The sequence below is a fragment of the Primulina tabacum genome, chromosome 11, assembly GCF_025594145.1.
Source record: "Primulina tabacum isolate GXHZ01 chromosome 11, ASM2559414v2, whole genome shotgun sequence".
NCBI classification, from domain to species: domain Eukaryota; kingdom Viridiplantae; phylum Streptophyta; class Magnoliopsida; order Lamiales; family Gesneriaceae; genus Primulina; species Primulina tabacum.
Genome location: NC_134560.1, coordinates 6,456,705 through 6,471,932, shown reverse-complemented (window position 1 = coordinate 6,471,932; position 15,228 = coordinate 6,456,705). Strand labels below are relative to the sequence as shown.

The 15,228-nt window shown below is 31.3% G+C and overlaps 2 protein-coding genes across 5 annotated transcripts; one reads left to right on the top strand and one right to left on the bottom strand.

Annotated features, from left to right (window-relative positions):
- Positions 1-425: 425 nt before the first annotated feature.
- LOC142517865 (axial regulator YABBY 1-like) lies at positions 426-6,526 on the top strand. Of its 4 annotated transcripts, none has more exons than XM_075620356.1 (7): positions 426-777; positions 1,534-1,686; positions 2,077-2,194; positions 3,129-3,177; positions 3,533-3,608; positions 3,783-3,857; positions 6,148-6,515. In XM_075620356.1, exons 1-7 carry the CDS (start codon positions 679-681, stop codon positions 6,442-6,444), a joined length of 867 nt encoding a protein of 288 aa, XP_075476471.1. In that variant the 5' UTR covers positions 426-678; the 3' UTR covers positions 6,445-6,515. The 4 variants fall into 4 exon arrangements, with proteins under 4 accessions (XP_075476471.1, XP_075476473.1, XP_075476470.1 ...); XM_075620358.1 differs by lacking the exon at positions 426-777 and adding an exon at positions 784-989 and having other exon boundaries at positions 6,148-6,526; XM_075620355.1 differs by lacking the exon at positions 426-777 and adding an exon at positions 1,004-1,432 and having other exon boundaries at positions 6,148-6,526.
- An 844-nt stretch (positions 6,527-7,370) lies between these two features.
- Positions 7,371-9,363, bottom strand: LOC142517864 (protein GRAVITROPIC IN THE LIGHT 1). Its single transcript, XM_075620354.1, has one exon. The coding sequence runs from the start codon at positions 9,240-9,242 to the stop codon at positions 7,803-7,805; it is 1,440 nt and encodes a 479-aa protein (XP_075476469.1). The 5' UTR covers positions 9,243-9,363; the 3' UTR covers positions 7,371-7,802.
- Between the last annotated feature and the right edge of the window lie 5,865 nt (positions 9,364-15,228).

Genomic DNA, 15,228 nt, shown 5'->3' with positions numbered 1-15,228 from the left:
CAAGAGGGATGAATTTGTGCCATTTCTACTCATGCATCAAGAATAAATGAACTTCAGCATCCAGTAAATTAATTTTGAGACATTGAATTCTTGATCTTTGAATAAGGCAAACAACAAATTTGACCACCCCTTGTAAATGGAAAACTTAAATTTTTTCAGATATATATTTTAAACTTCAAATTTGGCTCTTCTCATTCTTGACGTCAAAATTAATTGTTGAATCACTCATGTCTCTCTTCTTAAATCCTTGTTACATTCTCTATATTATGTGAATACCAATGTGTATAATGAGATTATATACTTTACTTTAAAATAAATAATTTTATATGTAAAATATGAGGAATGGATATTTTAAAAAAACACAGATTTGTAGTTGTTTCAAATCATCTACTATATTAGTGGGCACCCCCTGTTTTCAAACACACCTCGTTCTTGATTCTCTCAGCTTCTTGTCTACTATAACTCATCCCCAACAAAAGTTTTAAATAAAAAAAAATGAGAAAGAAAAACATTCAGAAGATCAGATCCAAGGTGGTTAATCTGTCAATCACAAACCCCCATATATACATACCTCGATCAGTCAACCTATCAATCAATCAAATCAATCTGAGAGAATCGTCAATCCAAAAAAAAAACATCCTCAGAAAATTTTAAAAAACCCCAAAAAATAATTAGAAAATGTCCTCTTCATCTGCTTTTGCACCGGACCACCACCACCTCTCTCCTTCGGAGCAGCTCTGTTACGTCCATTGCAACTATTGTGATACTGTCCTCGCGGTATTATCATCACTTGTTCATGGAACAAGACTATACACTAATGAGAATAGAGTTCATCACATTCTTTTTTCATATACATATATAGATATATATGTTTTTTGTTTTTGTTTTGTTTAATCTTTTCCCAGTTCATTTCTTCCTCTTTGTATTGATTTCAAGTCTTCTTGCTAAGGGAATGAACCCTTTCGATCTTTATTTTCTTAAGTTTTCTGGTAAAAATAATTCTTTTTTTGGGATTGGGAAGGATGTTTTTGTTCTTGTTGTTTGAGTGAAATCATTCTCTCTTTTCCTTGATATTCTTGCAAATTTTGCTTGATAAATTTTTTGAGAGCTTTAGTGTATATTGTTTTGAGTGAAAACCCTTTCGTGTTTTGCTAGATAATCTTGAAAAATTGCTTCCTTTTTGTAAAAGGTTTTGAGCATTCATAGTTCAATTGAAAACCCTTTAACCTTCTCCTCATTTTTGCAGAAAAATTCTTACTTTTTATGAAAAGATTCAATATTTATGGTTCGAAGAAAAAAATCCTTTAATCTTTGCGTAACTACTCTAAAAAAGATGCTTCGTTTTGGTGAAAAGCTTCAAGTACATATGTCTGATTTGTATGGCAGTCCTTTCAATCTTTACCTCACTTTTCTTGAAGATGGCTTCCTTTTTGTAAGAACTTTTGGAACATAAATTTTGACTGAAAACCCTTCATCTTTTTTCTCATTTTATCCTTGAAGGTATTGATTATATACAATTCTTGAATTATTTAGGTGAGTGTTCCTTGCACAAGTTTGTTCAAGACTGTGACTGTTAGATGTGGCCATTGCACCAATCTTTTGTCCGTGAACATGCGCGGATTGCGTCTCCCTGCGGCCAATCAGCTTCATCTTGGCCATTCATTTTTCTCTCCACAGAATCTTCTGGTATACATACATACAAAGCCAGATGATCGATTAGGGTTTCTCTTCAATTAATGTTTTTTAAAGCTTAAAAAAATTATCTACTTAATTCATTCCTTTCCTCATCCAAAATCCATCTTGTATGATATAGACAGCAACATAAAAATCTGGATTTCATGCGGTGCATTTGTGTATTTGGTAAAAAAAAATATTGATTTTGAGCTTAATTTTATGGAAAAATCTGTTTATATAATATAGAAAGCCATATTTCTTATGTTTTGACCAGTTTTGAGTTCTTGAAATTACAGGATAAAACATATCTTATTAATCTCGATCCAATTGCAGTTCCTGGTTATATTTGTTGACATTTTTTCAGAAAGTCCTGACTGATAACTCTACTTTTTTTATATGCAGGAGGAGATTCGTAACTCGCCATCGAATATGTTGAACAATCAGCCAAATCCAAATGAATCCTTTATGGTACCCGTTCGAGGAATCGATGAGCTTCCTAAGCCACCAGTTGCTAATCGACGTAAGATCCTTCACAGTTTTATTTTGTATTGTATTATTTTTATCTACTATAAAATTATTATTCCTTCTTTAATTACATTTATCATAAGTACTAAACAAATATTTGAAAATCCTCCATGATTTTTTTAAAAAAAGGTTCTTGCTTTCACCCTTATTCTTTGTGTGTGTAGAATGTTTTGAATCACCGTCAGCTCTAAACTTTATGCTGTTCAGTATTTTCTTAACTAAATAAGATCCTAAAACTTCACTATAATGTGTTATTTAAAAATGAATAAAAGAACAAGAAAATGCTTTTTGAGAGTTTACTCTTAAACCAGTGATTATACTTTATTTACACCATCGGTAAATCAAATGATTTTCCTTCTCCTTCTCCTTCAATAAATATTTCTATAAATATCTTTTACTTCCATAATTTCTGTGGTCTAACATTATTTGCAAATTTTATGGTTTGCGTCACGTCATTTTAGACTAATTAAGTATCATAAATGAGTGAAAAATCTTAACACCATACCCTCAAATTCGTCAAAGTTTAGAGTTTTCTATGCAAAATGTTTAGATCTTGTATTTTCAAATTCATTTCAAACCCTAACTTTGTTTTCCTAATGTTTTTCACCATAATTAAGATGAACATATTTTTAGCCATTATTACCAGTTTCTTTTTAAAATAAAATCAAAGCAAGAAATTTATTAATTTATGTCCCCCGGAAACCAAGAAAGTGTGTGAAACGTAACAGCAAAATCTCAGAAGAAAAAAAATACTGAAAAGCAAAATCATTAGATATATATGAAGCAGTGATGAGGAGAAAAGGAGAGGGCACATATATGACAGACAAGACATTGAATGCAGAAATATAAATAAAGTCACCAAAGCTATTTATTAATTAATGTGTCACTTTTTGTTTTATTGTTTGTTTGTTATTTATGTTTATTTTCAGCTCCAGAAAAAAGACAGAGAGTGCCATCTGCTTACAATCGGTTCATCAAGTAAGTGGTTGTAAAATTAAATAATTTATACACGCATTCTTCTTTTTTCTTTTTCTTTTTCTTTTTTGGGTCCTATGGGAATCATGTATATTTGTGTCACGAGTGTATAGATATAGATCCCCTGTGTGTGGCCCTATCTCTGTCTAGCTAACCCATGTTTATATACATGGAAGTTCTTGCAGCTTTATTATTAATATATTACTTCTTTTAACAGCTTCTCTTTAGTAAGCGTATAAATTCTTTTGAAGCTAATTCTGACTCCTAAGATTATTATATGTACTATATAAATATTATATACTGCTAGAATTTAACAAAGGAACTCAATCAATATCACTTTTATCACATAATTTTGCAGGGATGAGATCCAACGTATCAAAGCTGGAAACCCTGATATTAGTCACAGGGAAGCCTTTAGTGCTGCCGCAAAAAACGTAAGATCGATCCAAGAAAAAAGAACACGAAAATATCATGATTAGCCAAAATTTTCTGAAAAATTCAAGAGTTTTGATGTGTCTTATCAGTGAAATTTGAAACATGTTTGAGTACGGCTACGCATACTCATTATAATTATGATGATTTTGATTAGTAGTTTTTCTTGTTTTTAGTGGGCACATTTCCCTCACATTCACTTTGGAATTATGCCTGATCAACCTGTGAAGAAACCGTCTGTCTGCCAACAGGTATGTTTATACATCTCAAAATTAACCCTACATCTTAATTGAGACAATATCTGCAGGACGTGCATTCTCGATTTTATGCAAATCTGATAGTTGCGATATGATCATAATTATCCAATAATATCCTATCTGGATTTGTCAAAGTTATCTCTAATCCGCATGTAAATCAGCTATCCGCAATGTGCAATGCACATTGCACAAATAAAAACTGTTGAATGTCATAGGTAATTGACAACGCACCTAACACGCAATGAACGATGGGGGAAAAAATTTATAGCACGCAACGCACGCCACAAAAACATTATTGACCAATGCTCTCTTTTTATCGGGAAATTCCTGGACATAAGCTGGAGCACAGGGGTTTGGGCTCCCCCGCGCTGCCATTGCTGCCTAAAATTTCCAGACAGTACATGGGATACTCTCTTTTGGGACGTCTCGGCGCCTCCCTGATAGCTTTTGAAAAGCGTACCTAGGACCAATATCATGAATAGATTTTGCAGCAAACTGTATGTCAGCGACTGTTTTCAGTGATATGCCACCAAGTAAAGTCGATGCCTCTCTTAAGTTTGGAGTTACTATATCATCCAATGGAAGAATTCCCTCCCTATCATTGAGAAAATTTTCAGCCCACGTACCCATTTTCAATTTCGCTACCTTTTCGCCTGAAAACCATTTGAATCATTTTAATCAATGATTCCTTTTAAGTGAGCTATGATGCAACACAAAGATTTAAGAAATTTCCGTATGTATCACACAAATCTGTTGAATCAATTTCTTCCATTCACAATATTCAAATGAAGGGAAGATGATGAAGAACAACATATATGATAAGAGGAAACCGGATCATTTTACTCTTAAAACAGGCTTCAAACTCTGATCTTTAAAAAAAAGAGCAACTTAATTTGACTCCAAACCATACGCAAAGTTGATAGAAATAACTTTTTCAACAAACATAGAAGAGAGAATAAATCTTAGGGTAAGTATCTTGTTAGACGGTCTCACGAATCTTTATATGAGATACGGGTCAATCCTACCAATATTCACAATAAAAAGTAATACTTTTAGTAAAAAAAGTATTACTTTTTCATGGATTACTCAAATAAGAGATTTGTCTCACAAAATACGACCCGTGAGACCGTCTCACACAAGTTTTTGTCTAAATTCTTAACATAAATGCTTAAAATTTATAATATGATGACTGGTTTTGAAATTTTGTATGTTATCCATCGACCAATATTGACACTATATGATATTATCTTATACTATTATAAGATTATATAACATAGATATTTTCTATTACAAATAATATTATTTTAATATAAACTCAAACATTATATGAATGATTAAATCTAAAACCCAAATTTAATCCAAAAAACAACAGATATAACATTATTTTCATAATTATAAAGTCATCTTCAATCCATATCCTCTATTTTTCATCATTTATCCTTCAAAATAGAGATCTATGATCATAGATCTCTATTTTCAAAACCTTCTACAACCCATATCATCTAAATATTATCAAATACTCTATTTATTTCATTTTCAACCCATATGTCTAAAAATATCATATGTTTATCAATTTAAATTAAGTCAATAATAGGTGTTTATAATAAATTGTGTTATGTATTTCTTTGTCATTAAATTGTTCATTAGTTCCATTGGATAACTATTATAAATAGTAAATTATAATTAATTCATTAAAAAATTAAAACAACTTTTGACCTAGTATCTTGCTTTGGTCGACCATGTTTTGGAGCATCATGGTCGACCAAAACAAGTATGGTCGACCAAAGCAAGATTCTAGTACGTTCGACCAAAGCACTTTGGTCCACCATGCTTTGAAGTGCCACCAATGCTTTGGTCAAAGCATGGTTGCTTTGGTCGACCAAAGCACAACCAAAGTATGGTGCTTTGGTTGGTCGACCAAAGCACGACCAAATCTACTTTGGTCGACTTAAGTGTGGGTGTGTGACTTCAAGTCCAGTCGATCCATGAAAGTTATATTTTTCTAAATTTTTTTTCAAAAGTACTATATTGTAATTTTTAAAATATTTATTTTTTAATAATTTTTTACTCTTTTTCAATCCTCTATATGAACAGTCATCCTCCATAAATAGAGGATCACTGTTGCATACTCTAAAAAATAGAGGAATCAAATAGAGCACGGTTGGAGAAGATTTCATCCTCCACTGTGGAGAACGGTTAGTGATGCCCTAATAGCTAGAAACATACCATGAATAGCTGATTATATAAACTGAAGATATAATTTATTGCCTAATGTGTGATACAGATTTCACACAATTTTTATACCTTGAAGAAAATAGTTGGGTCATTCCAGAAACTGAAGAAAATTAAACAAAAGAACATTTTTTATGCCTTGAAGAAGAACGACGACGCTCAAATATCGGAAAGCGTGACAACCGACAGGATCTCTCGGGATTCAAGCTTGGCTAGAAAATATGTGCTCAAGCGCGATTCAAGCTTCCCAGGGCCTTATTTTGCTGTTTATGACGAGGTGAACCAACAACGACATCCGAAGGAGCGCCGCGCGCAAAGGGAAGGCGGGCGTGTTCTCGCTGAGACGTGATTTTTTCCTTGCGAAATGGGTACCAAAATGAATCTTAGGTTGAGAGCTACTAGAATATATGACCGATTTTATGTTTCCTCCATTTGACTCATCTATTTTTTTAGTTAAAAAATATCATATTGTTTTAATCATTAAAGTATCTGGGATACAATTTATGGTCGATTTCTTTTTTAAAAAATAGATAAATCGAATATTTTGCATGTGATTTATTATATTTTTTTCATGAATGGTGTTTAGTGTATTTACTTTTTAATAAAAATTTTCAACGAGACTTGTTTCAACAAAATATAATCCGATTTGAAACATCAAGGTATCGTTTGGTTCAAGTACTGGTAAGTACTAATATAAGTAGTCCTATTATATCACTTGTTTTGTACAAATATTATTTATCTCAATCAATCAAATTATTAATTATGTATCTCACATCAATCAAATCAATAATATAAAAGTACGATATTACCCTTAATAAATAATATTATTAATATTTTTAACAAAGACAAAATGATAATATCATATTATCTCAAATTTAATCAATTAAATCAATCAAATCAAACACTATATTAACTATCATTTTCTATTTATTTTATTATTACAAAATATTACTTATCTTAATACTATATATCCTATACTATGAATCAAACGGTACCAGTGTAGAAGAAGATTCCGTGTCCCTGTTAATTATTTTCCTCAACTATAGGAAAAAGATTTTACAAATAATCGATGGAATTTTGCTTCCGAGAGAAATTAATGCGGTCCTCGGAACAAAAATACATACGTCGGCCTTGAAAAGTGAGGCATATTTTTTAGTAGAAGTAGGTTGCAGCAGGCCCAAGAAAATGATTTGGCGCACCCCAAATTGAAATTCTGATATAGTAGTGCAGTAAGATATTCTTGTTTGAGAAGAGAATTTTTTCATGGGCGACAAACATGCGACACTGTAATTTTAAAATATATACTGTAGAACAGTCACCCAACACGGGAAATGCTTAGATTTGTACTCTATTTACAAAAACAACTATTTCAAATTGTTCGAAGAATCAGTCTACAGAATCAGTTCTCCTTGAAAGTGGAAGTGCGAACAACTTCATATAACATTTCTTGACACTCCGCTTTATACAAGAGTCGAGAAATCCTAGAGAAATGGATAAAGAAACAAATCTATTTTCGAAATTCAGCAAACACCACAAACCTATGCCTAATAATTGACGGTGTAATTAGAGATCAAATTTAGAAGGCGCACCGCACCGGTTCTTCCTTCAACTTCGAATAGCGCAAGACCGAGGATACCACTTTTCATATATGCATCGTTTTCTTTATCTTTCCGATCAACTATCAATCTTCATCTAGAACATGAGATTTCACAAGCCATTGCACTTTTGGCTCATCAAATAAACCTGCGACTGAATGACTGTCTTACCAACTTTGAATCCGGGAACAACAGTAAACCCGACAAGAGGCATGGTTTTCCCAGGAAAACTAGATTTGCCCAAAATATCTTCCATGTAAACTATTGAAAACTCGGCCCCTCTCTCAACCTGAAATATTTCAACCGTGGGACTGAAAGAATATGCCAACTTCTGAAGTAGCCATATCGAGCTTGCCATCCTAACAAAGGACTCATAAAATATGCTCAATGATTTCCATGAATCCAACACCTTCTCTTTCCCATCCAATTTACTAAAAATAGAGCACTCCATTTTTGGATGAATAAGTTCCTCATACTTCATCTCACAAAACTGTGAAAACTCACATTTTGGATCCTTAACCAAGATTTCCCTCGGATTACTTGAAACATGCTCGATTAGCTGCTTCAAATAAAAACTATTTTCACTATTACTTACACCACTACCACTGTATTTGATGCCATTCTCATTACGCATAGGTTCAATATCACATAATCCAAAATCACTCTTATCGAAATTTTGAAACATTCCCAAACAAATATAGGACAGAAACACATACCGGAAATGCTCTGTTTTCGAATAATCCAAACCCGAGTAAACCGAATTGGCCGCCATCTCCAAATCCCACCCAACTCTCTTCATCAAATCAATCAACTGCTTAGAAAAGAAACGAACCAGCTTCAACGAATCACTCAGCATTGCTTCAAAAACTCGTACGGTCAACAAAACCTCAATCCCTGAGCTCATTTTCCCCTCTTTAAGCCCTAATTTTCGAGATAAATCATCATTGAGTACCCTTAATTTTTCCAATTTTTTCTTCAAAACCTTTACTTCATCATCCTTGACATCGATTTGGGATTGCAAAGAGTTCACCATAATCTCCAATGCCCTGAGCTTGCTCTGATTCTCCTGTACCTGAAATTCCAAAAACGACCCTGCTGGAAACTCGAAATCGCAACTCAACCCACGAATCTTCCTCGCGTAAAAACCCCTCATCTCCGACAATTTCTGGAGGATGGCAACAAGTGATCTATCAGCAACCTCGAGAGCCTTCTCTTCAATCTCTGGAACGTGGGCAGTTTGAAACTGCAAATACGAGGCTTCAAAGGAAGAGAGAGTGGCGAATAGGGAAGGAATCAAACTTCGGAGCAAAAGGGACGGTGAAGAATTTGGGCCTGAACTCGGGTCGGGTTTGATAACGACTACTTTTAGATCGGGGATAGATTCCTCAGCAGAATCAAGGAGAGTAAAAAGATCGGCGTCTGCGGCGGCGGACGACTCCTCTTCGGCGAATAGTTCGTAAGTTTTGGACTTGAAAGCGAGGGCGAATTTCTGGAACATGTGGGAAAATTGAAGCGGCGGATTAGGTGATGGGCCTCCTTCGATTTCCGCCATTTCTCGGAATTGGTGGGTGAATTGTGAGCTTGGTTATGGGGTTGTAGTTTGGATGGCTTGGAAGCAAGGCATGCGTTTTTGAAATGTGAAAACTGAAATAAACACAATATGGAAGGAACCGTGGGATAGAGTTAGCCTGCTCTTTTTGTCTGTCCTTTTCAAGCTGCGGTATTTAGAAAATAATAATAATTAACCTAATAAATTAGGGTACGAAAAATAACGAAACCAGAAATATGGCAAAATTAAATAAAATTCGTTGACTAAAACCTATGGAGAACTTTAATAAGTCGCTTACACAAAAAATTCTTTGAATCAATTTTATAAGATGGATTTCGCTAAATGTTAATTTTTATATTCGAAATATTATTTTCTCACTACAAAAATATCATTTTCTCTTAGTTATGTTATGAAACAAGAATTGTGTACTATATGATTATTTCAGTGAAAAATATTAACTTTTAATATATGTTGAATTGAAAGAAAATATTAATTTAGATGTCAAAAGTATATTGTGATAAAATATACTAACTTGACAGAAAATATTAATTTTTTATTTTAATAATATTATTTTAACTAAAATGTAGATCGAGACGACTCATCTTAATGTAGATTTGTGAATCTCGTTGCATGTAAGACATACTTGTTCATTTAGAAAAACTAGCTAAAAAAATTTATGTATTGATTATTTATGCAACATCAATCATCATATTCGTAATTATTTTTCTCACATCAATCAAATTATATAAATAATATTAAAATATTGCCATTTATATATTTATTTCATTTATATTAATTGATTATTAAAGTAATGATAAAATTGTAATTTACTATCTTATCCAAAATTTATTGAATCAAACTACACATTTTTATTAATTATTATTCAATATTATTCTATATTCTAGTGCTCTTCTCAACTATTTTAATAATCATGATATTATATATCTATACAATTTTATCTCAAATTTAATCTATTAAACAAAATAATGCAAAAAAAAAAAACAAAAACAATGGGATCGAGGATCGTTAGCGGGACAAATATATGCCATTATTATTAGCAAATGAAATGTTTTCCCATTATGTGACAAATTGACAATAATACAAAAATGTATTGTGTTCGTCGTATTACAATAATTAACAAATAATTATTGATCATAAACTTTTTTTACTCAAAATTAACAAGTAATCATTTATCAGCAACTGTCTTTTGAGCAGGGAGCTCTGATCCTAGTTCAATATAGTCGACAATATAAAGAAATAAAACGAAAAAAATGACATCGGATAATCGATGAGAAACACCGGAAAAAACGAATAAGTACAACGTTTACAGAACCCACAATCAAAACGAAATCTGATATATTATAAATTATATATCCGAAAAATAAGCATGAATTCATTATCGACTGCAAAACGTACACAAAATTTAGAAACTATTGAATGATCTACAAACATTGAAGGAAAAAAATTAAAATTGGCAAAATTCTGGATTTTGTAATGAATATAAAAGATGAAATATTGTCGAGTTGCATTAAACAATGTGAATTCAAATGATCGTTAATCAAAATTTTGCTCACACTTTTTAACTGATATCAGCTCCAAAAATATATTTTGAAATTTATTTTCATAATAATTATTTTATAACTTCTAAATACATTTTATCTCTAATTAATGATATTTATATACTTAATCAAACATCTTTTAATAAATATTAAAGTGCTTAAAATAAATTTCTTCTTAAAAATATTAAATTTGGTATTTTTAAAATATAGAAACTTGTTAAAATATCAATATTCTCAATTAAATCCAAATTTAATATACTTTATTAAAATATTTTTTATTAAAAACATAATATAAAATTTAATTCTTAAAATTGTATTGACAAGCCATTGGATATAATCATACGCCAGGTGTTAGGCTTCAAAATTTCATTGGCCAAATGATGGGATTAAAATAAAAAAATAAAAAAATTGGGCCCGATGTCCACCACTGGAGTATTGAAGTTTTGTTATTATTCATGAGATGATTTCACGAATCTATATTAATGAGATGGATCGATCAAGTCTATATCTAGAGTGAACAACAACAATTTTGATTTTAAAAATAATATTTTTCATAGGTCGGGTAAAAAACATATCTCACAAAATTAACATGTGAGACAATGTCGATTTGATAGGATTTTTTTTGTGAATTTTGAATTGTTGATTTAATCTCTTGGATGTTTAACTAATTGTAGAGTGTAGATCTGCTACTTATTTCAGCCTATTCTCTTTAAAATTTATACTGATTATTTAATCAATTTAATGGGGATCAATCGAGCATATTCCAACTGTGGTTTGACCTAAATATAAAATGTGTGATACTCCGACCAAAAGAAATTAAGCCCTAAAATGTGGTCATTTTCCATCACAAGATTCTTACCTCATTTAGATGCTCTATATCTAACTGCATGTGATAAAATCTAATCTGAATCGGACTTGAAACATATAGAATTGACTTCTTACTAAAGAAACAGCAGTATTGAACTTTTCCTCACTTAACTATATAATTGGTAAAGTTTATATATCTTAGCACATGATCGGACCTTCTTATGAATGTTTTCATAACTTGATCGAACTGATTCATCTTAAAAAATAGTTCAACTGATCGAGTAGTTCAACATATCTGATTTTAATCGATTTACCAGTTCACAACCTGTTTTTACCAGTTCTGTCAAGTTTGACCATTGAAACGGTTATCAAATTTGCTCCGGACTGGACCCACGACTGATTCTTAGTCTAATTGATCGGTCCGATCCGGTCCAATTTTGAAATACTGCTTCTAATAGAGTTTATCTTTCTACCACTTGTTATATTGATTAAATTAATGCAGTCAAAAGTCTTAATTAAGATGAACTAATTTTGTGATTATTGTTTATATTAAAAAAGATGTTAACTTAACATCAAATAGAATACTCAATTTGTCATCTACTGAGAGGTCTCCCTATCGGGAGTTATAAAGACTCATGAGTTCAAGGGTCTTGGGTAAGTCCTTTCCAAGAATTACCAATCTAGGAAATCGTTGATTGTGGACTAAAAAGATAGTTCTTAAGCAACTACTACCTGTTCTAGGGTTCATAGTAACTCCTAATTTGGGGGATACCAGTTTCCACAAGAGAATCAAAGAGTAAATTGATCATTTTCTCCAAATTGACACAAACCACTTCTATTGAGATCTTCTGTTGGCTGTAAACGCACGTCGGACCTCGAAAAAAAAGAGGTCAGCCTTCGACCACTAAATGTCGATCCTTTCCTTCAAGCATTGAGCCACGTGGGACGTCCGACCTCATCTTATGGAGTTCGCCTCCCGTCCTAGGTTCGGCGATCTCCGATTGAGATTAGGTTGTTGGGCCTAAGCACGTGGACTTCGAGTTATTAGACCTGACCGACTTCATCTTAGGATCATGTAAGATTTCATCTCAAGGACTTGCAAAACATTGTTAAAATGATTTTATAAAAATACATATTCATGTATAATAATAATAATAATAATAATAACAATAATAATAATAATGGAGATTCGTTATCTTTGTGGCGTGGAGAATAAAATCATAATAATGTTGTTTTTTTTTTTAAATATTTTGGATATATTTTATGTCATCAGCATGCGGACTACTGGGCCTTAATACATTATTAGGTGTCTGTACTATTTGCAACCTTTGATTTAAGTGGCCCATTTTTTTTAATAATGTCTAAGAAATGAAATTATGACAGCACTTACCAATTTGTTGGTGAATATGAATACAATTTTTAAGATATTGTAATATATTTTTAATTAAACTACTGTAAAGATTATTTAAAAATATAGCTTGTTCGAATTCTCAGAAAATAAACTAATATATTCAAATAATAATATGCATGCACGGAAAAATAAAATTCAATAATAGAATTTTATTTAAAATATAAAAATTAATACTATAAGTTCTCAACTATTTAGAAATTAATTCATTTATTTATTTATCTCTAAAAATTATTATAACAAACATCTGTAATGAACAAAAAATAATACACATGCACGCAAATTGTGCAAATGAGCGTTATTATATAGAAATCCTCACCCTAGCTATGATTTATTATCTATATATTTGTCAACAATTTTATCATTCATTTTTTGTTCATTTCAGAAGTATCGAGAATTTTGATTAAATATGAAAAAAAAATTAATATAGTATGGAATTATAATTAATTTATATTTAATTTTAAAAATATACGACTTTTATTTTAATTTTTTTTTACGATCCGCTAGTGGTTATTTTTATACAAGACTAGATTTCACCATATATTAGTAATATAACATGTATAATATAGGCAAGACAATCTTGTATACCATCTTTTAGCCTATTCCTAATATTTTTCCAGTCCTTACAGCAATTTCGTTAGGAAACATATCGACGCACAAATGATCAATGATCATAAGTATATATATACGGCATATCATATTGGGCTTGCATTATAATCAACGTTGAGGATTCAGATTACCAGAAATTATTTTCATTTTTTTGTTCTCAATGACGATGGATTTTTGTCAAGGAGTTGAGTGTAAAAATGTGCATTTTCAAAACTTCTTCATGTTAGATTACAATTTTTTCGCATTCAAAGTACAATGGAAGTTTAAAATTTTAAGTTTCGATTTACGAAACTTTTTTTTGAGCGTCGTATAAGTTAAACATTCATAAAATTGTTTACATTTCCATATTTAACATTGGTTCTGACTATTCCGATTTTTAAACGTAGCACTTTTTATAAATCTCTTGAACATATCTTCCTCATTTTTATTGTCTAATCAGGTCCAATATCAAAGAATGAGTTTCTTGTTTAGATCGCACTAGAGATCAAAAGAAACTTTGTGTTGAAACTGAGTCGCGGGAATTTTAGAGATTCTGCAACGAAGATGGCCTGGAAGTGGCCGTTAAATTTTTCTTCGAAAATTTCACAATGGCCGAAATTTTGTGTGAGGAAAGAGAGTGATGAACAAATTTTTTGTGCAAAATAGCCTTATTTCATATGAATCTCAATGAAATATTTATAGAGTTTGATTCACGATGATGAGTCTTTCTCCTACTACGATTTATAACCATACTCTCATCACGATTCCTTGTTTTCATTTGATTCATCAGATTACATAGAATATCTTCAACTGTAAGCAAACAGTGAATCCCCAACTACGATGCTTTGCTTCTACCTATTTCAAAACTACACTCAATATCGCCACATGATGACTCTCAATAGAGTCTGTAAACGGATCAAAGTGCATGCTAATATGTATACTCTCTACGTTGTACCGGGTCAAATGACTAATGATGTACAAACATAACTGACTATTTCAATCGATAAATGATAACCACTTAAAAATTACGGGGGAAATTTGTTGGGTAAATCGTCAAATCATCACTCATTTGTTGGGATAGACATCTCATGTCCTTACCAATAAAACATGACGTTTATATCACATATCATAATCTCAAGTGACCTATATCTTTATTTTAGGCGGCTTAAACATGTGTAGAATATATGGTACACTTTTTAATCAGTTTCATGATTTTATGTTGCGATACGGATCTCATGGTACATTTAGTACATTTAAGGTCTTTATGTACGTAACTTACACAGATAAAGTAAATCTTATAATTGTATAAAATCGTAAAATATTATTAAAATAAATATTGTTTTTACATCAGAATCATTAAAATTCAAGTCACAAATTGACTCATTGAACAACTACATTTAACACTTCTTTCGTTCAAAATATTGATCTCTCTTCTTCGGTTTAATGAAATTATACATAATTTTGTTATTTTTCTACATTTACTAGTATTAATATGCTATCCTAAATAGAGACAATTCTAATCCTTTGCTAAGCTGAATCCATAATTTTTTAATTATTATCACATAATTATAACAGTGACATTTTAAACTTATTATTCTGTTTGTATATTTATTATTTCAAACGATAA